This window comes from Oncorhynchus gorbuscha, linkage group LG18 (genome assembly GCF_021184085.1).
Source record: "Oncorhynchus gorbuscha isolate QuinsamMale2020 ecotype Even-year linkage group LG18, OgorEven_v1.0, whole genome shotgun sequence".
NCBI classification, from domain to species: Eukaryota; Metazoa; Chordata; class Actinopteri; order Salmoniformes; family Salmonidae; genus Oncorhynchus; species Oncorhynchus gorbuscha.
In genome coordinates, this window is record NC_060190.1 from 60,486,300 (window position 1) to 60,510,076 (window position 23,777).

Consider the following 23,777-nt stretch of genomic DNA (forward strand, 5'->3'; position numbering starts at 1 on the left):
GTAAGCAAATTGAAGTGGGTCGAGGGTGACAGATAAGGTAGAGGTGATATGATCCTTGACTAGTCTCTGAAAGCACATCATGATGACAGAAGTAAGTGCTACGGGCCGATAGTAATTTAGTTCAGTTACCTTTGCACATCCTGTCGAAAACAAATGATAGTCCCACTAAGCGCAAACCAGATGAGATGGCGTATCACTGCAGAATTCTGTGGTATCCATGCTGGTTAAGTGTGCCTTGAATTCCGAATAAATAACTGACCGTGTGTGTAACCAGCAAAGCACTCCCACACATCACACCTCCTCCTCCATGCTTCATGGTGAGAACCACACATGCAGGGATCATCTGTTTACACACTCTGCGTCTCACAAACACAATGCGGTTAGAACTATAAATCTCAAATTTGGACTCCTCAGACCAAAGGACAGATTTCCACCATTCTAATGTCCATTGCTCATGTTTCTTGGCCCAATCAAGTCTCTTCTTCTGATTGGTGTCCTTTAGTAGTTGTTTCATTGCAATTCGACCATGAAGGCCTGATTCACGCTGTCTCTGAACAGTTGATGTTGAGATGTGTCTGTTACTTGAACTCTGTGAAGCATTTATTTGGGCTGCAATTTCTGAGGCTGGTAACTGTAATGAACGTATCCTCTGCAGCAAAGGTAACTCCGGGTCTTCCTTTCCTGTGGCGGTCCTCATGAGAGCCAGGTAACTGTAATGAACGTATCCTCTGCAGCAGAGGTAACTCTGAGTCTTCCTTTCCTGTGGCGGTCCTCATGAGAGACAGGTAACTCTAATGAACGTATCCTCTGCAGCAGAGGTAACTCTGGGTCTTCCATTCCTGTGGCGGTCCTCATGAGAGACAGGTAACTCTAATGAACGTATCCTCTGCAGCAGAGGTAACTCTGGGTCTTCCATTCCTGTGGCGGTCCTCATGAGAGCCAGTTTCATCATAGCGTTTGATGGTTTTTGTGACTGCACTTGAAGAAACGTTCAATGTTCTTGAAATGTTCTGTATTGACTGACCTTCATGTCTTAAAGTAATGATGGACTGTGGTTTCTCTTTGCTTATTTGAGCTGTTCTTGCCATAATATGGACTTGGTCTATTACCAAATAGAGCTATCTTCTGTATACCACCCCTACCTTGTCACAACACAACTGATTGGCTCAAATGCATTAAGAAGGAAAGTAATTCCACAAATTAACTTTTAACAACACCTGTTAATTGAAATGCTTTCCAGGTGACTACCTCATGAAGCTGGTTGAGAGAATGCCAAGCGTGTGCCAAGGGTGGCTATTATGAAGAATCAAAATTCCAATATGGCGTCGCAGTCGGATATGTGTTTTGTCTTGTCCCGTGTAAATATAGTTTTCCTAATTTTTTAAAATTGATTTAAATCTCACTTTCCATCTACGGGCTGAATATAGCCTGCAACCCACCTCACCCAATGTGGTACGGATCTGCTATTTTTATACTTTAGAACCGGAACCCCCATCAGCAGCTAGCCAGCTAACTAGCTACTAGCTAGTAGTCAACCCAGAGCATATCGGACAGCTTTTTCTCTACCACATCTCTGGATTCCTATCGCAAGCTCTGAACCTTTACACCGGATCATTGCAGCTGGCTAGTGGCTACTCCCATCTCCCGGCTAGTCGAAGAGGTCCACCAGTTAATTATTGGGCTACAATACCTCTTTTGTTAATTTCCCTGGACCCTTTACTGCCAACACAGAGCCCAGCCAGTCCATCACGACTGGTCTGCCAACGTAATCGTCCGAGGTGGTTTCAACAGGCTCTTCCATTGCGACATTGCCGAAGGCCCATCTGCTAGCCCCGGCCCGCTAGCTGTCTGAATCGCCTTGTCTCCAGCTCGCCTAGCGTAGTTGCGACTACTGAATTGGCTCCCTGGCTCACCTATCGCTACTCTCTGAACCCTATGATCACTTGGCTACACATGCCTCTCTCTAATGTCAATATGCCTTGTCTATTGCTGTTTTGGTTAGTGATTATTATCTTATTTCACTGTAGAGCTCAAAGCCCTGACCAATATCCCTTTTGTCCCACCCTCCACACATGTGGTGATCTCACCTGGCTTAACTGTTGCCTCTAGAGATAAAACCTCTCTCATCATCACTCAATGCTTAGGTTTACCTCCATTGTACTCACACCCTACCATACTCTTCCTTGTCTGTACATTATGACTTGAATCTATTCTTCCACACCCAGAAATATGCTCCTTTTACTCTCTGTTCCGAACGCACTAGACGACCAGTTCCTATAGCCTTTAGCCGTACCCTTATCCTACTCCTCCTCTGTTCCTCTGGTGATGTGGAGGTTAACCCAAGCCCTGCAGCCCCAGCACCACTCCCATTCCCCAGGCACTCTCATTTGTTGACTCCTGTAACTGTAAAATACTTGGTTTCATGCATGTTAACATCAGAAGGATCCTCCCCAAATTTGTTTTATTCACTTCTTTAAAACAATCTGCCATCCCTGATGTCCTAGCCGTGTCTGAATCCTGGTTTAGGAAGGCCACCAAAATCCTGAAATGTCCATCCCCAACTACAACATTTTCAGACAAGATAGAACTGCCAAAGGGGGCAGAGTTGCAATCTACTGCAGATATAGCCTGTAGAGTTCTGTCATACTATCCAGCTCTGTGCCCAAACAGTTCAAGCTTCTAATTTTAAAAATCCACCTTTCCAGAAACAAGTCTCTCACCGTTGCCGCTTGTTATAGACCCCCTTCAGCCCTCAGCTGTGCCTTGGACACCATATGTGAATTGGTTGCCCCCCATCTATCTTCAGAGTTCGTACTGTTAGGTTACCTAAACTGGGATATGCTTAACACCCCGTCCATCCTACAATCTAAACTAGATGCCCTCAATCTCACACAAATGATCAAGGAACCTACCAGGTACAACCCTAAATTCGTAACCATGGGCACCCTCTTAGATATCATCCTGACCAACTTGCCCTCTAAATACACCTCTGCTATTTTCAACCAGGATCTCAGCGATCACTGCCTCGTACCCTGCGTCCGTAATGGGTCTGCGGTCAAACGACCATACTCATCATCTTCAAACGCTCCCTAAAATACTTCAGCAAGCAGGCCTTTCTAATCGACCTGGCCCGGGTATCCGGGAAGGATATTGACCTCATCCTGTCAGTAGAGGATGCCTGGTTGCTCTTTAAAACTGCTTTCCTCACCATCTTAAATGAGCATGCCCCATTCAAAACATGTAGAACTAAGAACAGATATAGCCCTTGGTTCACCCCAGACTTGACTGCCCTTGACCAACACAAATACATCCTGTGGCGTTCTGCATTAGCATCGAATAGCCCCTGCAATATGCAACTTTTCAGGGAAGTCAGGAACCAATATCCACAGTCAGTTAGGAAAGCTAAGGCTAGCTTTTTCAAACAGATATTTGCATCCTGTAGCACTAATTCCAAACAGTTTTGGGACATTGTAAAGTCCATGGGGAATAAGAGCACCTCCTCCCAGCTGCCCACTGCACTGAGGCTAGGTAACACTGTCACCACCGATAAATCTACAATAATTGAGAATTTCAATAAGCATTTGTCTAAGGGTGGCCATGCTTTCGACCTGGCTACCCCAGCCAACAGCTCTGCACCCCCTGCAGTAACTTGCCCAAGCCCTCCTCCTCCCCCCGCTTCTCCGTCACCCAAATCCAGACAGCTGATGTTCTGAAAGAGCTGCAAGTGCTGGATCCCTAAAAATCAGCCGGGCTAGACAATCTGGACCCTCTCTTTCTAAAATTATCAGCCGAAATTTTTGCAGCCCCTATTGTTCAACCCCTCTTTCGCATTGTCTGAGAAAGCTGTCAAGTTCATCCCCCTCTTCAAAGGGGAAGACACTCTAGACCCAAACTGTTATAGACCTATATCCATCCTACCCTGCCTTTCTAAAAAATCTTTGAAAGCCAATTTAACAAACAGATCACCGACCATTTTGAATCCCACCATACCTTCTCCACTATGCAATCTGGTTTCCAAGCTGGTCAGGGGTGCACCTCAGCTGCACTCAAGGTCCTAAACAATATCATAACCGCCATCGATAAAAGACAGTACTGTGCAGACGTCTTCAACAACCTGGCCAAGGCTTTCGACTCTGTCAATCACCACATTCTTATCAGGCAGAGTCAATAGCTGTAACGGCATTCTTCGTTTGTCGAAAGAGAGTCGGACCGAAATGCGGACATGGTTACTCATGTCTTTAATGAAACAATCGCGATACATGAAATAACCTCTACAAATGCAAAACAACAAACGGAACGTGAAAACTAATTACAGCCTATCTGGTGAAACTACACAGAGACAGGAACAATCGCCCACTAAATACAAAGCGAAACCCAGGCTACCTAAATACGGTTTCCAATCAGAGACAACGAGAATCACCTGACTGATTGAGAACCGCCTCAGGCAGCCAACCTATGCTACACCCCTACTCAGCCGCAATCCCAATACCTACAAAATCCCCAATACAAAACACAACATTAAACCCATGTCACACCTTGGCCTGACCAAATATATAACGAAAACACAAAAAACTATGACCAAGGCGTGACAATAGCCTTGGTTTCTCAAATGTCTGCCTTGCCTGGTTCACCAACTACTTCTCAGACAGAGTTCAGTGTGTCAAATTGGAGGGCCTGTTGTCTGGACCTCTGGCAGTGTCTATGGGGGTACCACAGGGTTCAATTCTCGGGCAGACTATTTTCTCTGTATATATCAATGATGTTGCTCTTGCTGCGGGCGATTCCCTGATCCACCTCTACGCAGACGACACCATTCTGTATACATCTGGCCCTTCTTTGGACACTGTGTTAACAAACCTCCAAACAAGCTTCAATGCCATACAACGCTCCTTCCGTGGCCTCCAATTGCTTTTAAATGCTAGTAAAACTAAATACATGCTCTTCAACCATTTGCTGCCCACACCCGCCCGCCCGACTAGCATCACTACACTGGACAGTTCTGACCTAGAATATGTGGACAACTACAAATACCTAGGTGTCTGGTTAGACTGTTATCTCTCCTTCCAAACACACATTAAGCATCTCCAACCCAAAATTTAATCTAGAATTTGCTTCCTATTTTGCAACAAAGCCTCCTTTACTCATGCTGCCAAACTTACCCTCGTAAAATGTACTATCCTACCGATCCTTGACTTCGGCGATTTTACATAATAGCCTCCAACACTCTACTCAGCAAACTGGATGTAGTCCAGTCAGTAGTCCATCACAGTGCCATCCGTTTTGTCACCAAAGCCCCATATACTACCCACCACTGCGACCTGTATGCTCTCGTTGGCTGGCCCTTGCTACATATTCGTCACCAAACCCACTGGCTCCAGGTCATCTATAAGTCTTTGCTAGGTAAAACCCCGCCTTATCTCAGCTAACTGGTCATCATAGCAACACCCACCCGTAGCACGCGCTCCAGCAGGTATATTTCACTGGTCATCGCCAAAGCCAACACTTCCTTTGGCCGCCTTTCCTTCCAGTTCTCTGCTGGCAATGACTGGAACGAATTGCAAAATCACTGAAGCTGGAGACTTCTATCAATTCAATTTCAATTCAAGGGGCTTTATTGGCAATGGAAACATATGTTAACTTTGCCAAAACAAGTGAGGTAGATAATATACAAAAGTGAAATAAACAATAAAAATGAACAATAAACATTACACATTCAGAAGTTTCAAAAGAATAAAGACATTACAAATTTCATATTATGTATATATACAGTGTTGTAACAATGTACAAATGGTTAAAGTACACAAGGGAAATAAATAAGCATAAATATGGGTTGTATTTACAATGGTGTTTGTTCTTCACTGGTTGCCCTTTTCTTGTGGCAACAGGTCACAAATCTTGCTGCTGTGATAACACACTGTGGAATTTCACCCAGTAGATATGGGAGTTTATAAAAATTGGGTTTGTTTTCGAATTCTTTGTGGATCTGTGTATTCTGAGGGAAATACTGTATGTGTCTCTAATATGGTCATGCATTGGGCAGGAGGTTAGGAAGTGCAGCTCAGTTCCCACCTCATTTTGTGGGCAGTGTGCACATAGCCTGTCTTCTCTTGAGGGCCAGGTCTGCCTATGATGGCCTTTCTCAATAGCAAGGCTATGCTCACTAAGTCTGTACATAGTCAAAGCTTTCCTTAAGTTTGGGTCAGTCACAGTGGTCAGGTATTCTGCCACTGTGTACTCTCTGTTTAGGGCCAAATATCACTCTAGTTTGCTCTGTTTTTTTGTTAATTCTTTCCAATGTGTCAAGTAATTATCTCTTTGTTTTCTCATGATTTGGTTGGGTCTAATTGTGTTGCTGTCCTGGGACTCTGTGGGGTCTGTTTATGAACAGAGCCCCAGGACCAGCTTGCTTAGGGGACTCTTCTCCAGGTTCATCTTTCTGTAGGTGATGGCTTTGTCATGGAAGGTTTGGGAATCGCTTCCTTTTAGGTGGTTGTAGAATTTAACGGCTCTTTTCTGGATTTTGATCATTTTTTGGGTATCGGCCTAATTCTGCTCTGCATGCATTATTTGGTGTTCTACGTTGTACGCAAATGATATTTTAGCAGAATTCTGCATGCAGTCTCTCAATTTGGTGTTTGTCCCATTTTGTGAAATCTTGGTTGGTGAGTGGACCCCAGACCTCACAACCATAAAGGGCAATGGGTTGTATGACTGATTCAAGTATTTTTAGCCAGATCCTAATTTGTATGTTGAATTTTATGTTCCATTTGAGGGCATAGAATGCCCTTCTTGCCTTGTCTCTCAGATCGTTCACAGCTTTGTGGAAGTTACCTGTGGCGCTGATGTTTAGGCCTAGGTATGTATAGTTTATTTTGTGCTCTAGGGCAACGGGGTCTAGATGGAATTTGTATATGTGGTCCTGGTGACTGTACCCTTTTTAGAACACCATTATTTTGGTCTTACTGAGATTCACTGTCAGGGCCCAGGTCTGGCAGAATCTGTGCAGAATATCTAGGTGCTGCTGTAGGCCCTCCTTGGTTTGTGACAGAAGCACCAGATCATCAGCAAACAGTAGACATTTGACTTCAGATTCTTGTAGGGTGAGGCTGGGTGTTGCAGACATTTCTAGTGCCCGCGCCAATTCGTTGATATATATGTTGAAGAGGGTGGGGCTTAAGCTACATCCCTGTCTCACCCCACGGCCCATATCTCCCTCTCTAACTTTAAGCATCATCTGTCAGAGCAGCTCACCGATAACTGTACATGTACACAGCCAATCTGTAAATAGCACACCCAACTACCTCATCCCCATATTGTTATTTATCTTCTTGCTCTTTTGCAGCCCAGTATCTCTACTTGCACATCATCATCTGCACATCTATCGCTGCAGTGTTAATGCTAAATTGTAATTATTTCACCTCTAAGGCCTATTTATTGCCTTACCTGCCTAATCTTCTACATTTGCACACACTGTACATAGATTTTTATTTTGTGTTATTGACTGTACGTTTGTTTATGTGTAACTCTGTGCTGTTGTTTTTATCGCACTGCTTTGCTTTATCTTGGCCAGGTCGTAGTTGTAAATGAGAACTTGATCTCAACTATCCTACCTGGTTAAATAAAGGTGAAATAAAAATACAAGAAAAAAAGGTTATCAGGTTTGATAGAGAAGGAGAAACGTTTACAGAGAAAGATCTGTGTATCTCTGTATGCACCACTCTCTCACATATACTGACTCCAGTGAATGCTTGCATACACACACACTCACTCATAGACGTGATTTAGAGCAACATGGATTGTTATTACGGTGCAATATAGACATTTGTCAATCTCTTTTGGATACAAATTTCTCTTTTGCAGCCCGTCATGGTGATGGTTCTTTGGATGACCATGGGGTCACAGCTGGTTCATTGCGAAGTCGTTATTGAGCAAAATCATTACTGAATGTCTTCTTACTGGAAAATCTGATGTTACAAAATCATATTGGTGCATTAGAAGACTGAGATCATATTGATATTCAATGCAGACCTTCTTCCCTCAGAGCCCAAAATACCTTCAGCAATTTGATGTTTCACTGCCACTGCCATTTGAGTTTTCACTCTGCAACAAGAATATATTATTTTATCTCCATATGATTAGCCTGGTTGCTCATTGATGACAGGTATAGTGTTTAATCCAATTCTAGCCCACAAATTGAATCAGGATCAGACATTGATTTCAGAGCGCTGCTGCTGCTGAGCTGATGCAGAATTCACTGGAAGGAAGCGGTCAATCGTCAAAGTCAGCATCCCTTCTACAGCACCACTCTCTCTCTCTGTGACATCAGAGTGCTGTTTGTCTCCTGGGTTGCCTGCATGCCTCCACTTAATACCCTCCTCTCTCTCTTTTCTCTCTCTCTCTCTCGCTCTCTTTCTCTCTCTCTCGCTCTCTTTCTTTCTCTCTCGCTCTCTCTCCATCAATCCATCCATCCCCCATCCCTCTCCCCTGTTCTCCTCTAGCTCGCCCCCGTTCTGCCCACCTGACCTGCTGAAATCCAATTAGAATAACTGGTACACAGCCCTGGAAGCACGGATGTGCTGTGCTTACCAATCGCAAATTGCAGTCTCACTCACTCTGTCTCCTTCTATCTCCCGTAATCTCGCTCTGCATCTTTTCCATCCCTCCCACTCTCATAAAAAAATTCACCCTTTCTGTCACTATCTCCTTTCCCTCTTGCTGGTCTAGCTGGTGCAGTTAGTCTCTCTAACTCCCCATTACACTCTTGCGCTCACTCTCTCTATCGCTCTCTCTCTTTCTCTGTCTCTCTCTCTCTTGCTCTCTCACTCTCCCTCCTGCGCTGCCTCCCTCCCTCTCTCCCGCCCTCATTGTGGAGATCTTTAAAGCTCCCAGCAGCACACAGTCCTCTCCTGCCTGGGAAACATGTCAGCCATTCTGGACCTGGACCAGATCGCATGCTCTGGGAATGCAGTGGTGAGTGCGTCTGACTGACACACCTCGCTGGGTTTAGTTTCACGGGGCTGGGTCAGGGTCTGGGTAGAGAGACCCTGGCTCTATGGGAGGGGCTGGTCTCCCTGGCTGGTTGGCAGAATACCTGCCTGCCTAACTGCCTCTTCAGACAGCCAGCTAAGCAGCTGAGCCGTTTCAATGTGCAGAGTGGTGTTTGTGCGGGTGGACACTGTATTTGTGTGTTTTAGTGCACTTACTGTCGAGACTGTTTGTAATTTATGTGCGGGGGAGTGCATGTTTGTGTGTGAGTGAGTACGTGTATTTGTGCATGTGTGTGTTTTCAACATAGATGGCATGAATATGTTATTGTGCGTTGTAGGTGCATGTCAATATAATGGCATGAAATATGAATGTGCGTAAGCGTTCAGGAGTCTGAGCATACAGGAGAATATGGGTATGTGTCTGTCTGTCTGTGTGTGCTCGTCTCTGCACATACTGCATTTTTTTGTGTCTGTTTGCCAGATCGTGAAGAAAAAATAGCTATTTTCTCTGTACAGATCAGTGGTGACAGAGACCAGCTAAACAGGCCTAGCGATCCCTGTGTATGTATCCGTATGAACTGCAACAGTCTGACAGTGAAAATGAATTGATCTTTCACCCACATAGCAACAACAGATGTGCAGTCTGAAAGATATCCCACAAGTGCCTTTCCAGGCTAAATGCTGTTTTCAACCCCCTGACATAGACAGGCTCTCTCTGGTCTTGAATTGCCAAAATAAAGGAAACACCAACTTAAACGGTGTCTTAATAGGGTGTTGGCCCACCATGAGCCAGAACCGGTTCAATGCGCCTTGGCATAGAAGTGTCTGGGACTCTATTGGAGGGATGCGACACCATTCTTCCATGAGAAATGCCATCATTTGGTGTTTTATTGATGCAGGTGGAATACGCTGTCTCAGTCGCCGCTCCAGAATCTCCCATAAGTGTTCAATTGATTTGAGATCTGGTGACTGAGACACACAGACACACACCCTTGGCAGGAATAGGTGAGGCATGACACATTACTCTGCCTTTTCACTTTCCCTCACCTTTTCCTTCTCTCTCTCCTCACCCTCTGTCTCCTCACCATCTCTCTCCTCCTCCCTCCTCCTCTGTCGCCTTCTCCTCATTATTTCCCTCTTTTCCTTCTCTCTCTCCTCACCCTCTCTCTCTTCCTCCCTCCTCCTCTGTCTCCTCACCATCTCTCTCCTCCTCCCTCCTCCTCTGTCTCCTCACCATCTCTCTCCTCCTCCCTCCTCCTCTGTCTCCTTCTCCTCATTATTTCCCTCTTTTCCTTCTCTCTCTCCTCACCCCTCCTCTGTCTCCTCACCATCTCTCTCCTCCTCCCTCCTCCTCTGTCTCCTTCTCCTCATTATTTCCCTCTTTTCCTTCTCTGTGTGACTGTGTTTCCATCTTTGGCAAATTCCTCTGAGTGTCACTGCAGACACCTCTCAGCTTAGCCCTCAGCTTCGTCTGTTATAGATCATTATCAGCCATCTCTGACCATACACAAACCTAAACCCCACATTAGCATTCTCCTCCACATTCTATGAAGTTTGTCTAAACCCCCATTGCAGAAGCCTAGTTCCACTGTTGTTAATTAAGGGTAAAAGGGTCGCAGCAGCCATTGCAGTGCTCACTACTCTTCCCCCTCCCTGTCCAGGCCAGCAGCCCCACCCCAGGTCTGTTTGCATCTGAGGCTCAACTGCGGTGTGTGTGTGTGTGTGTGTGTGTGTGTGTGTGTGTGTGTGTGTGTGTGTGTGTGTGTGTGTGTGTGTGTGTGTGTGTGTGTGTGTGTGTGTGTGTGTGTGTGTGTGTGTGTGTGTGTGTGTGTGTGTGTGTGTGTGTGTGTGTGTGTGTGTGTGTAAAGGGATAGAGGTGAAGGGAAGAAGCAAAACAGAGTGTGAGCATGTCTTACTCCTAGAAAGATCAATACTACCCAAGGAGAAGGATCTGAGGTACACTACATGACCAGAGGTATGTGGGCACCTGCTTGTCGAACATCTCATTCCAAAATCACGGGCATTAATATGGAGTTGGTCCCCCTTTGCTGCTATAACATCCACTCTTCTGGGAAGGCTTTCCACTAGATGTTGTAAAATTGCTGCAGGTACTTGCTTCCATTCAGCCACAAGAGCATTCGTGAGGTCAGACACGGATGTTGGGGGATCAGGCCTGGCTCGCAGTCAGCGTTCCAATTCATCCCAAAGTTGTTTGATTAGGTTGAGGTCAGGGCTCTGTGCAGGCCAGTCAAGTTCTTCCACACCAATCTCGAAAACCACTTCTGTTTGGACCTCTCTTCGTGCACGAGGGCATTGTCATGCTGAAACAGGAAAGGGCTTTCCCCAAACTGTTGCTACAAAGTTGGAAGTGCAGAATCGTCCAGAATGTCATTGTACGCTGTAGCCTTAAGACTTCCCTTCACTGGAACTAAGGGGCCTATCCCGAACCATGAAAAACAGCCCCAGCATTATTCCTCCCCCGCCAAATGTTACAGTTGGCACTATGCATTGGGGCAGGTCGTGTTCTCCTGGCGTTCACCAAACCCAAAATTTGTCTGTCAGACTGCCAGGTGGTGAAGCGTGATTCATCACTCCAGAGAACGTGTTTCCAATACTCCAGAGTCCAATGGTGGCAAGCTTTAAACCACTCCAGTCGACGCTTGGCATTGCACATGGTGTGCGGCTGCTCAACCCATTTCATGAAGCTCCCGACAAACAGTTATTGTGCTGACGTTGTTTCCAGAGGCAGTTTGGTACTCGGTAGTGAGTGTTGTAAGCGAGGACAGAATATGTTTACGTGTTTCAGCACTCGGCGGTCCCGTTCTGTGAGCTTGTGTGGCCTACTACTTCGCAGCTGTGCCATTGTTACTCCTCGAAGTTTTCACTTCACAATAACAGCACAGTTGACCGGGACAGCTCTAGCAGGGCAGAAATATGACGAACTGACTTGTTGAAAAGGTGGCATCCTATGATGGAGCCACGTTGAAAGTCACTGAGATCTTCAGTAAGGCCATTCTACTGCCAATGTTTGTCTATGGAGATTGCATGGCTGTGTGCTCGATTTTATACACATGTCAGCAAAGGGTGTGGCAGAAATAGCCAATCCACTCATTTGAATGGGTGTCCACATACCTTTGAAAATATAGTGTAGATGACTGGATCTGAGGCAGATGACTGGATCTGAGGCAGATGACTGGATCTGAGGCAGATGACTGGATCTGAGGTAGATGACGTGTTTTACTTAAATTCTGGGGACCAGAAGTCCCCACAAGAATAGTAAACTAACAAAAATTTTACCAACTGGGGACATTTTGTTAGTACCCACAAGGTCAAATGCTATTACTAGTTGGAATATGGGTTCGGGTTAGAATTATGTTTAGGGTTAGGATCTAGAGTTAGGTTCATGTTTAGCGTTAAGGTTAGGTTTTAGGGTAAGGAGTAGAGTTAGGTTTAGGGTTAGGGGTTAGGGAAAATAGCATTTTGAATGAGACTGAATTGTATGTCCCCACAAGGTTAGTTTTCCAAGACTGTGTGTGTGTGTGTGTGTGTGTGTGTGTGTGTGTGTGTGTGTGTGTGTGTGTGTGTGTGTGTGTGTGTGTGTGTGTGTGTGTGTGTGTGTGTGTGTGTGTGTGTGTGTGTGTGTGTGTGTGTGTGTGTGTGTGTGCGCACGTGTTGTTTCAATTTTTTAAGTTTCTCTTATTTTTTATAGTACGTTCATATGTACAACAGATAATAGTAAAGGCGTTAACCTGTTGCATGTGTCTTCATGTATCTGTTCTGCTGTTTGTGTCTACACTCCGTGGGTGTCTGGTCGATTATTACTGCATGTACTTGTCTCTGTCATTTCATTGAAGTCTTAATCTGACAATAACCTCATATTAGTGCATTTTAAAGCATAGAAAATGGCTGGTATGTCTGATTGAGATCTCAGACAGAGATACTGCTGCCTTGTCCTTGACAGGAAGGTTTAACCTTCACCATCTCCAGAGGAACTTTGATAGCCACCATTCTCATTTCTAAAATGGTGCCTGCTGCAGTATTCCCAGCCCTGATTCTGAGCAGAGGCTCCCCCCTCTCTCTCTCTCGCTCTCTCTCTCTCTCTTTCTTTATTATTGATGACCACTGGGCCCTGAGACTAGGCCCACCACTCCCTCATGCTATTAAATACACACCCACACTCAGATACGCAGTCCCAAGTCATGCCGACCTTGCGCCGCGTTGTGGTGTGTGACGTCAGCAGATACTTCTGTCACGAGTCTAGAAAGGTCCAGGATAGGTCTGTAGAACGTTTGGAGGCTCGCCAGGGAATGATGCTGTTATTTTCTTGGTGTGTTACATCCCTTCCTGTTTCAAGTCATGATATCGATGAAGCTCAATTTGCCCCACTCGCCAAGACTCATTTACACTGACAACTTAATGCACAGACTTGGAATCATAATGTTATGGATGGCTGTAGTCTCTGTAGTCTCTTATAAAGGCATTACCACACAGAGAGAGGCATGGAGAGAAGTGAAGGCAGCTTCAGTGTCTGAATTTTAATAGCGGAGGGTTTATTCCTCCCTGCAGTGGCAGCTTTCAGAGAAGGTGATGATTCTAGATTTTTGCGCAGTCATACCTCGGGAGCAGTGCATTTTAAAATCTCCAAGGGAACCAGCTGATCCTTTGCCCGGTGCTAACTCTCAGCTCTTCCTTGTCCCATCTGAGAGGGCTCTGGAAAGGAGACAGAAAGCTCTGTAGTCTGTACACACTCCATCATAAGTACTCACACATGATTGGATTTTCAATTTGTTTGGCATTTATTGTCTTTCTCATATCTAATTAATGATGTAGTAAGCTATTATTAGAATATGATCCATAAATCTCTGTCCACATCCCACCCACTTCAGAGCCCCCAACACAGACCCAGGGGCTCTTTGTGTAGATTGAAAAAGATTGGATATGGAAAAACAATGTTTAAAATATCCTAAACCTCAAGGGCCTATTGGGTCTGTCTGGCCACCAGGATGTCTCCCTCCCTACTTCCATACTTTTTACATCTGTCTGCCTACACCCTGACCTATCTGTTCTCCTCTCTGATTGGCTGCAGGAGCATGATATCGAGACTACCCATGGTGTGCTCCATGTGACCATGAGGGGCGTTCCCAAGGGCAACCGGCCAGTCATCCTCACCTACCATGACATCGGCCTCAACCGTGAGTGTGCACGATTAACCCGTATAGCATTATCTAAGACATTATCTAAGATGCAGTGTGGTTCTAAACATGTAACATAACTTCTATGAGTAATGCTTTAGGTTTATGCCATGGATCTGTGTTTGATGTACAGATTTGTGCCGTTCTTGTGTATCTTGTTTCTAGATGTATTTTATTCTTTATCTCTTATGAATGGGTTTGCATTGCTATCTTTTTGTTCCCCTCTCTGTACAGATAAGTCATGCTTCAACACGCTGTTTAACTTTGAGGACATGCTGGAGATCACACAGCACTTTGCTGTGGTCCATGTGGACGCCCCTGGACAGCAGGAGGCGGCACCACCCTTCCCCACAGGGTACCAGTACCCTACTATGGACGAACTGTCTGAGATGCTGCCCTCGGTTTTGACTCAGCTCAAGTGAGTGACATGGACATTGACCAGTTGACTCATTAGGTGGTGATGGATAGACTGTAATGCCAGTAAGTTGGTGTTGCTGATGGTGTGATCTATTTCCTGGTGTCCACAGGGTGAACAGTGTGATTGGGATTGGCGTGGGAGCAGGAGCCTACATCCTATCCCGGTTTGCAGTAAGTCTACGTAACACTGACAGCAGCTCTCTCATCTGTCCATTTTAATTTTCTAAATCTCCTGTCTCTCTCATTCTGGTCTATTACAGAGGTTGTTTGTCAGTCTGTACATCAGTGCTTCACATCCAACCCATGCAGCAGCATTTCACCAGTCCTCTTGTTTATTATAAACCTTGCCATTCTGAGGGAGGTGAATCACCTTGTTTTACTCTCGATCTCTCACTGTCCCTCTCGTGTTCTTCCTCTTTCTGCACTCAATGCCTGTTTGTTTTTTTAGCTCTGCCGAATTCTCTCTCTACAAGAGAGCAGAAAGAGAGAGAGAGCACTGAAAGATGGAGGAGGAGGGGGGTTTTGGGGTAGAATTAGTCTGGAGGATTTAGGAAACACAGAGTTGGATGTTCCTTTGGGGGTCTGCTCTCATTCAGAATTAATGAGGAAAATTAGATTTTCAAATTCCATCAGTTGGAATGGATTGGGAAAAAGTTAGATTGGTAACAACTGTTGCTGCATTTGATTTAAAAAAGGACAAGCTTTCAGAGAAGTTGATGATTCTAGATTTTTGCGCAGTCATACCTCGGGAGCAGTGCATTTTAAAATCTCCAAGGGAACCAGCTGATCCTTTGCCCGGTGCTAACTCTCAGCTCTTCCTTGTCCCATCTGAGAGGGCTCTGGAAAGGAGACAGGAAGCTCTGTAGTCTGTACACACTCAATCATAAGTACTCACACATGATTGGATTTTCAATTTGTTTGGCATTTATTGTCTTTCTCATATGGCTTTTCTCATATCTAATTAATGATGTAGTAAGCTATTATTAGAATATGATCCATAAATCTCTATCCACACCCCACCCACTCCAGAGTCCCCAACACAGACCCAGAGGCTCTTTGTGTAGATGGATAAGATTGGATATGGAAAAACAATATATCTTTTTTTTATGTTCTAGACCTCAAGGGCCTAGAAGTCCATGTATAAGGGTCACATAGTTGGATGTTCTTCTGGACGTCTGCTCTCATTCTGAATGAATTAGACTTTCAAATCCCATAAACACAGTTTCAGGTAACCAGCATCTCAGCAGCCTCTGTTGATACATCTGGCCTGTCTTGAAAATGACAAAAGCTTGTAGCATTCTGAATGCAGTTATAATGCCAATCACTACATCTCCCTAAGATGTTCATCATCATCATTCCTTCCTTATTATACCATTTATGAAGACTGGTATGCTCTATACTACTTCATCTCATGTTGGGCACTGACATTTTGTTCCTCTCGCCTGTAGCTGAACAACCCTACTCTGGTAGAGGGCCTGGTTCTGATCAACGTGGATCCGTGTGCCGAGGGATGGATCGACTGGGCTGCCTCCAAGGTCAGTAGTTCTCTAACCAATCACCCATCTTTGAATGCAAAGCCATAGATCCTTGTGATCTCCCAGAAAACTGCCACTTTAGCTATGCGTTATTTATAGACCTTGTCCTGTTTTTTTATCAACAGCTCTCTGGGTGGACCAGTAACATTGTGGACACGGTGATGGCTCATCACTTCAGCACTGTAAGTATGATGGGTTGGCATCTGCCCATCTTTGACTAGGAGTTCCATTCACCTTTGATAACCTGGTTTGAAAGGCACATTCTGATGCCTTGTGTGTCCTTCCAGGATGAGCTGACAGACAACCAGGAGCTGGTCCAGACCTACCGCCTTCACATCGCCCAGGACATCAATCAGGACAACCTGGCCCTCTTCTGTGCCTCCTACAACGGGTACGCTGGGCAGGAGTGGAGAGGGGGCAGGGATTCACTCCTGCCCACCATAGTCGTTGGCTCTACTACTGGCTGGATGAATGTGGCTTTAACCTTGTCTTTTCTTTCCTTTTACAATAACAGTCGCCGGGATCTGGAAATTGAGAGGCCAGTCATTGGTCTTAATGAGGACACAGTGAACACACTGACGTGAGTTTCAACTGGTTTTACTGTATTTTCGGCAGAATTTTAATTTTACCTTTATTTTACTAGGCAAGTCAGTTAAGAACAAATTCTTATTTTCAATGACGGCCTAGGAACAGTGGGTTAACTGCCTGTTCAGGGGCAGAACGACAGATTTGTACCTTGTCAGCTCGGGGATTTGAACTTGATTTGAACTTGCAACCTTCCGGTTTCTAGTCCAACGCTCTAACCACTAGGCTACCCTGCCGCCCCGTATGCAGAGGCGTCATGCCGATAGGGGGCACAGGGGCGCAGATTTGTCCTGTTTAAAATAATAATTATAATAATACAATAACTAAATACTACTAGCCACCTAGCAGCCTCCGATGTTTGGGGTGAATGGCACTACTGGCAGTATGCATTTGTATGCTCAAGCAGAACCTCCTCTTCCCCTCCAGGTGCCCTTCTCTGTTGGTGGTTGGAGACACATCTCCTGCAGTGGAGGCAGTGGTGAGTTAGTTAGGGTGGTTGTTGTTTAGCTTGTGATTATAGATCATGCACTTATACATCCTTGTGCATATATAGTAGGATGATGGAACTAAATGTTGAATATCAGTTCCTTTATGTAATGAATTATGTTAATTTACTCTCTTTAAACTTGTTTCAGGTGGAGTGCAATTCCAGGTTAAATCCAACCAAGACTACACTGTTTAAGGTTAAGTGAAGCATGTTATATTCTGTGTGTGTTATGCATTTTCCTCCTGAATAATCAATATTATATGCTAAGCTATTGCATCATGTGTAGCGACTCAGAAGTTCTCTCCTTCTCCCTCTTCTCTCTGTAGATGGCTGATTGTGGAGGCTTACCTCAGGTTGTGCAGGTGAGGTTTGATGATCTGAAAATTATTATATGCTAATATAGCTTTTTAAATCATTGTCATAAAAATATATATTTTTTGATAACTAACTTACTGTAATCTCCTCCACAGCCAGGGAAACTGGCAGAGGCCTTCAAGTACTTTGTTCAGGGTATGGGTTATAGTAAGTATATAACTCTTACTTTTCTTTGTAAATGTGTGATCTCAATAACCACTCCTTTCTAGCATACAAAAAAAGATATATATACACTGCTCCAAAAAATAAATAACACATCCTAGATCTGATTGAATGAAATATTCTTATTAAATACTTTTTTCTTTACATAGTTGAATGTTCTGACAACAAAATCTCACAAAAATTATCAATGGAAATCAAATTTATCAACCCATGGAGGTCTGGATTTGGAGTCACACTCAAAATTAAAGTGGAAAACCACACTACAGGCTGTTCCAACTTTGATGTAATGTCCTTAAAACAATTAAAAATTAGGCTCAGTAGTGTGCGTGGCCTCCACTTGCCTGTATGACCTCCCTACAACGCCTGGGCATGCTCCTGGTGAGGTGGCGGATGGTCTCCTGAGGGATCTCCTCCCAGACCTGGACTAAAGCATCCGCCAACTCCTGCACAGTCTGTGGTGCAATGTGGCGTTGGTGGATGGAGCGAGGCATGATGTTCCAGATGTGCTCAATTGGATTCCGGTCTGGGGAACGGGCAGGCCAGTCCATAGCATCAATGCCTTCCTCTTGCAGGAACTGCTGACACACTACAGCCAAATGAGGTCTAGCATTGTCTTGCATTAGGAGGAACCCAGGGCCAACCGCACCAGACTATGGTCTCACAAGGGGTCTGAGGATCTCATCTCGGTACCTAATGGCAATCAGGCTACCTCTGGCGAGCACATGGAGGGTTGTGCGGCCCCCCAAAGAAATGCCACCCCACACCATGACTGACCCACTGCCAAACCGGTCATGCTGGAGGCAGCAGAACGTTCTCCACAGCTTCTCCAGACTCTGTCACGTCTGTCACATGTGCTCAGTGTGAACCTGCTTTCATCTGTGAAGAGCACAGGGTGCCAGTGGCAAATTTGCCAATCTTGGTGTACTCTGGCAAATGCCAAACGTTTTGCACGGTGTTGGGCTGTAAGCACAACCCCCACCTGTGGACGTCGGGCCCTCATACCACCCTCATGGAGTCTGTTTCTGACCGTTTGAGCAGACACATGCACATTTGTGGCCTGCTTGAGGTCATTTTGCAGGGCTCTGGCAGTGCTGGAGGTAGCGGTCCTGCTGCTGGGTTGTTGCCCTCCTACCGCCTCCTTCACGTCTCCTGATGTACTGGCCTGTCTCCTGGTAGCGCCTCCATGCTCTGGACACTACGTTGACAGACACAGCATACCTTTTGCCACAGCTCGCATTGATGTGCCATCCTGGATGAGCTGCACTACCTGAGCCACTTGTGTGGGTTGTAGACTCCATCTCATGCTACCACTAGAGTGGAAGCACCGCCAGCATTCAAAAGTGACCAAAACATCAGCCAGGAAGCATAGGAACTGAGAAGTGGTCTGTGGTCACCACCTGCAGAACCACTCCTTTATTGGGGGTGTCTTGCTAATTGCCTATAATTTCCACCTGTTGTCTATTACATTTGCACAACAGCATGTGGAATGTATTGTCAATCAGTGTTGCTTCCTAAGTGGACAGTTTGATTTCACAGAAGTGTGATTGACTTGGAGTTACATTGTGTTGTTTAAGTGTTCCCTTTATTTTCTTGTGCAGTGTATAAAAAGTCTCTCTCTCTATATATATATATATATAGACAAAATGAGAGAAAAAATCCAGAAAATCACATTTGTAGGATTTTTATGAATTTATTTGCATATTATGGTGGAAAATAAGTATTTGGTCAATAACAAAAGTTTTTCTCAATACTTTGTTATATACCCTTTGTTGGCAATGACAGAGGTCAAACGTTTTCTTTAAGTCTACACAAGGTTTTCACACACTGTTGCTGGCCCATTCCTCCATGCAGATCTCCTCTAGAGCAGTGATGTTTTGGGGCTGTTACTGGGCAACACGGACTTTCAACTCCCTCCAAAGATTTTCTATGGGGTTGAGATCTGGAGACTGGCTAGGCCACTCCAGGACCTTGAAATGCTTCTTACGAAGCCACTCCTTCGTTGCCCGGGCGGTGTGTTTGGGATCATTGTCATGCTGAAAGACCCAGCCACGTTTCATCTTCAATGCCCTTGCTGATAGAAGGAGGTTTTCACTCAAAATCTCACATGGCCCCATTCATTCTTTCCTTTACACGGATCAGTCGTCCTGGTCCCTTTGCAGAAAACAGCCCCAAAGCATGATGTTTCCACCCCCATGCTTCACAGTAGGTATGGTGTTCTTTGGATGCAACTCAGCATTCTTTTTCCTCCAAACACGACGAGTTGAGTTTTTACCAAAAAGTTATATTTTGGTTTCATCTGACCATATGACATTCTCCCAATCTTCTTCTGGATCATACAAATGCTCTCTAGCAAACTTCAGATGGGCCTGGGCATGTACTGGCTTAAGCAGGGGGACACGTCTGCCACTACAGGATTTGAGTCCCTGGCGGCGTAGTGTGTTACTGATGGTAGGCTTTGTTATTTTGGTCCCAGCTCTCTGCAAGTCATTCACTAGGGCCCCCCCGTGTGGTTCTGGGATTTTTGCTCACCGTTCTTGTGATCATTTTGACCCTACGGGGTGAGATCGTGCGTGGAGCCCTAGATCAAGGGAGATTATCAGTGGTCTTGTATGTCTTCCATTTCCTAATAATTGCTCCCACAGTTGATTTCTTCAAACCAAGCTGCTTACCTATTGCATATTCAGTCTTCCCAGCCTGGTGCAGGTCTACAATTTTGTTTTTGGTGTCCTTTGACAGCTCTTTGGTCTTGGCCATAGTGGAGTTTGGAGTGTGACTGTTTGAGGTTGTGGACAGGTGTCTTTTATACTGATAACAAGTTCAAACAGGTGCCATTAATATAGGTAACGAGTGCAAGACAGAGGAGCCTCTTAAAGAAGAAGTTACAGGTCTGTGAGAGCCAGAAATCTTGCTTGTTTGTAGGTGACCAAAAACTTATTTTCCACCATAATTTGCAAAAAAATTCATTAAAAATCCTACAATGTGATTTTCTCCTTTTGTCTGTCATAGTTGAAGTGTACCTATGATGAAAATTACAGGCCTCTTTTTAAGTGGGTGAACTTGCACAATTGGTGGCTGACTAAATACTTTTTTGCCCCACTGTATATACTTTTTATATATATATATTGACTTTGGCCACTTTACTCTCTGGAACGTTACTCTTATTGATTATCCACTAACAAGCTGTTGTACGTATTTGTGGTTAAGATCTGTGTTCTCTATGTATTTCCTGTTGACGTGAGAAAAATAACTATTACTCAATTAAGTATTGTTTTCATCACGGTTTCCCCATTAGCTTTTGCTAGAGCCCCTCCTGGGTTTGGAGTGTAGCCAGTAGTTTCTGAAAAGACCCTCTGTTTGTCACACTGGTCACGGAGAGGAAGCCGCGCCTCACAGCTGCCAATTCCTCTTTCATCTTTGCAGTGTTGCATAGCCTCAATTGTCAGTAGGTGAGAAATTGTGATTGTAACATGAATGACTTGCACCAAAGACATACTGAACAGCAATTGACTTTCCTGTTGAATTCTGCGTGGGAGAGACTCTCGACTTGCCTGGTGTACTTTTATTGTCTACCCAAACTGTTTAAGATGCATCTCCTCCTGTGACACAAAGCAAAGCGCAGACTTAAACAGGCTCTATGTACTCTATAAATCTCAAATTACCTTAAAATTGACAGCACCTGAACATGCCTTACTATCAGCAATTCCCCCTTATAGAATGCTAGCACAAATTATGGTTTAGTCCGGAATAGCCATGGACCAAAAGAGAAAAGCTAACTTTTTGAAAGATGAGATCACGGCGATGGTAGAGGTGATTGAAGACAGGCAACACGTATTATTCAGTGGACTAAACAGTGGGTTGACAAACAAAGCCAAACGGGTAGCTTGGGAGTGTGTCTCCGCTGCAGTGAACGACGAGGGGCAGCAAGGCAGAACTGTGGCTGATGTAAAAAAGAAATAGTCTGAGCTTAAACTGCAAGGGGAAAAACAATTAGCCATGCATAACCAGCAGGAAAATCACTTAGGTCAAGTCCAGACTTTTTTCATTTGTAACATTTTTATTTCACATTTTTATTTCACCTTTATTTAACCAGGTAAGTTCTCATTTATAACTGCCACCTGGCCAAGATAAAGCAAAGCAGTGTGACAAAAACAACAACACAGAGTTACACATGGAATAAACAAGCGTACAGTCAATAACACAATAGAAAAAGTCTATATACAGTGTGTGCAAATGCGTGAGGAGGTAAGGCAATAAATAGGCCAAAGTAGCAAAGAAATTACAATTTAGCAAATTAACACTGGAGTGATAGATGTGCAAATGATGATGTGCAAGTAGAAATACTGGTGTGCAAAAGAGCAAAAAAGTTAATAAAAACAATATGGGAATGAGGTAGGTAGATTGGATGGGCTATTTACAGATGGGCAGATAGCTCAAGCTTAAAGTTAGTGAGGGAGATATGTCTCCAACTTCAGCGATTTTTGCAATTCGTTCCAGTCATTGGCAGCAGAGAACTGGAAGGAAAGGCGGCCAAAGTAGGTGTTGGCTTTGGGGATGACCAGTGAGATATACCTGCTGGAGCGCGTGCTACGGGTGGGTGTTGTTATGGTGACCAGTGAGCTGAGAAATGCGGCGCTTTATCTAGCAGAGACTTATAGATGACCCGGAGCCAGTGGGTCTGGCGACGAATATGTAGCGAGGGCCAGTTGACGAGAGCATACAGGTCGCAGTGGTGGGTGGTATATGGGGCTTTGGGGACAAAATGGATGGCACTGTGATAGACTGCTATTCAGTTTGCTGAGTAGAGTGTTGGAGGCTATTTTGTAAAATCGCAGAAGTTGAGGAACAATGGGATAGTCCATTTTACAAGGGTATGTTTGGCAGCGTGAGTGAAAGAGTATTTTTTGCGAAATAGGAAGCCAATTCTAGATTTAATTTTGGATTGGAGATGTTTAGGCAGCGACTTAGGCAGCGATCGGTAGAAAAGCATGCATTTAGTTTTACTAGCGTCTAATAGCAGTTGGAGGCCACTGAAGGAGTGTTGTATGGCATTGAAGCTTGTTTGGAGGTTTGTTAATTAATACAGTGTCCAAATAAGGGCCAGATGTATAAAGAATGGTGTCGTCTACGTAGTGGTGGATCAGGGAATCACCCGCAACAAAAGCGACATCATTGATATATATAGAGAAAAGAGCCCAAGAATTGAACCCTGTCGTACCCCCATAGAGACTGCCATAGGTCCGGACAACAGGCCCTCCGATTTGACACACTAAACTTTATCTGAGAAGTAGTTGGTGAACCAGGCAAGGCAGTCATTTGAGAAACCAAGGCCATTGAGTCTGCCGATAAGAATGCGGTGAGTGACAGAGTCGAAAGCCTTGGCCAGGTCGATGAAGATGCCTGCACAGTACTGTCTTTTATCAATGGTGGTTATGATATAATTTAGTATCTTGAGCGTGGCTGAGGTGTACCTGTGACCAGCTCGGTAACCGGATTACACAGCGGAGAAGGTACGGTGGAATTCTAAAAGGTCAGTGATCTGTTTGTTAACTTGGCTTTCAAATACTTTAGAAGGGCAGGGCAGGATGGAAATAGGTCTTGTAACAGTTTGGGTCTAGGGGTTAGGGGTTGCAACAATGGCGACGGATAATTTTAGAAAGAGAGTGTCCAGATTGTCTTGCCCAACTGATTTGTTCGGGTCCAGGTTTTGTAGCTCTTTCAGAACATCTGCTATCTAGATTTGGATGAATGAGAAGCTGGGGGAGGCTTGGGCAAGTAGCTGCGGGGGGTGCGGAGCTGTTGGCCGGGGTTGTGGTAGCCAGGAGGAACACATGGCCAGCCGTAGAGAAATGCTTCTTGAAATTCTCGATTATCACCAATTATTTATTGGTGGTGACAGTGTTTCCTAGCCTCAGTGCAGTGGGCAGCTGGCAGAAGGTGCTCTTATTCTCCATGGACTTTACAGTGTCCCAGAACTTTTTGGAATTAGTGCTACAGGATGCAAAGCTAGCCTTAGCTTTCCTAACTGACTACGTATATT

The 23,777-nt window shown here is 44.8% G+C and overlaps 1 protein-coding gene across 3 annotated transcripts in view; it reads left to right on the top strand.

Annotated features, from left to right (window-relative positions):
- LOC124002653 (protein NDRG3-like) overlaps positions 1-23,777 on the top strand; it is a 58,885-nt gene that overhangs the window by 30,974 nt on the left and 4,134 nt on the right. For 2 of the 3 annotated variants that reach the window (XM_046310240.1, XM_046310241.1), the window contains exons 4-14: positions 14,074-14,179; positions 14,414-14,597; positions 14,707-14,767; positions 16,045-16,131; positions 16,257-16,313; positions 16,419-16,522; positions 16,646-16,711; positions 17,143-17,194; positions 17,352-17,399; positions 17,530-17,565; positions 17,674-17,725. In XM_046310240.1, the coding sequence (XP_046166196.1) occupies positions 14,074-14,179; positions 14,414-14,597; positions 14,707-14,767; positions 16,045-16,131; positions 16,257-16,313; positions 16,419-16,522; positions 16,646-16,711; positions 17,143-17,194; positions 17,352-17,399; positions 17,530-17,565; positions 17,674-17,725 (853 nt within the window). Of the gene's footprint in view, positions 1-8,621; positions 8,971-14,073; positions 14,180-14,413; positions 14,598-14,706; positions 14,768-16,044; positions 16,132-16,256; positions 16,314-16,418; positions 16,523-16,645; positions 16,712-17,142; positions 17,195-17,351; positions 17,400-17,529; positions 17,566-17,673; positions 17,726-23,777 lie in introns of those variants that run through there. The other variant, XM_046310242.1, reaches the window with a different exon arrangement.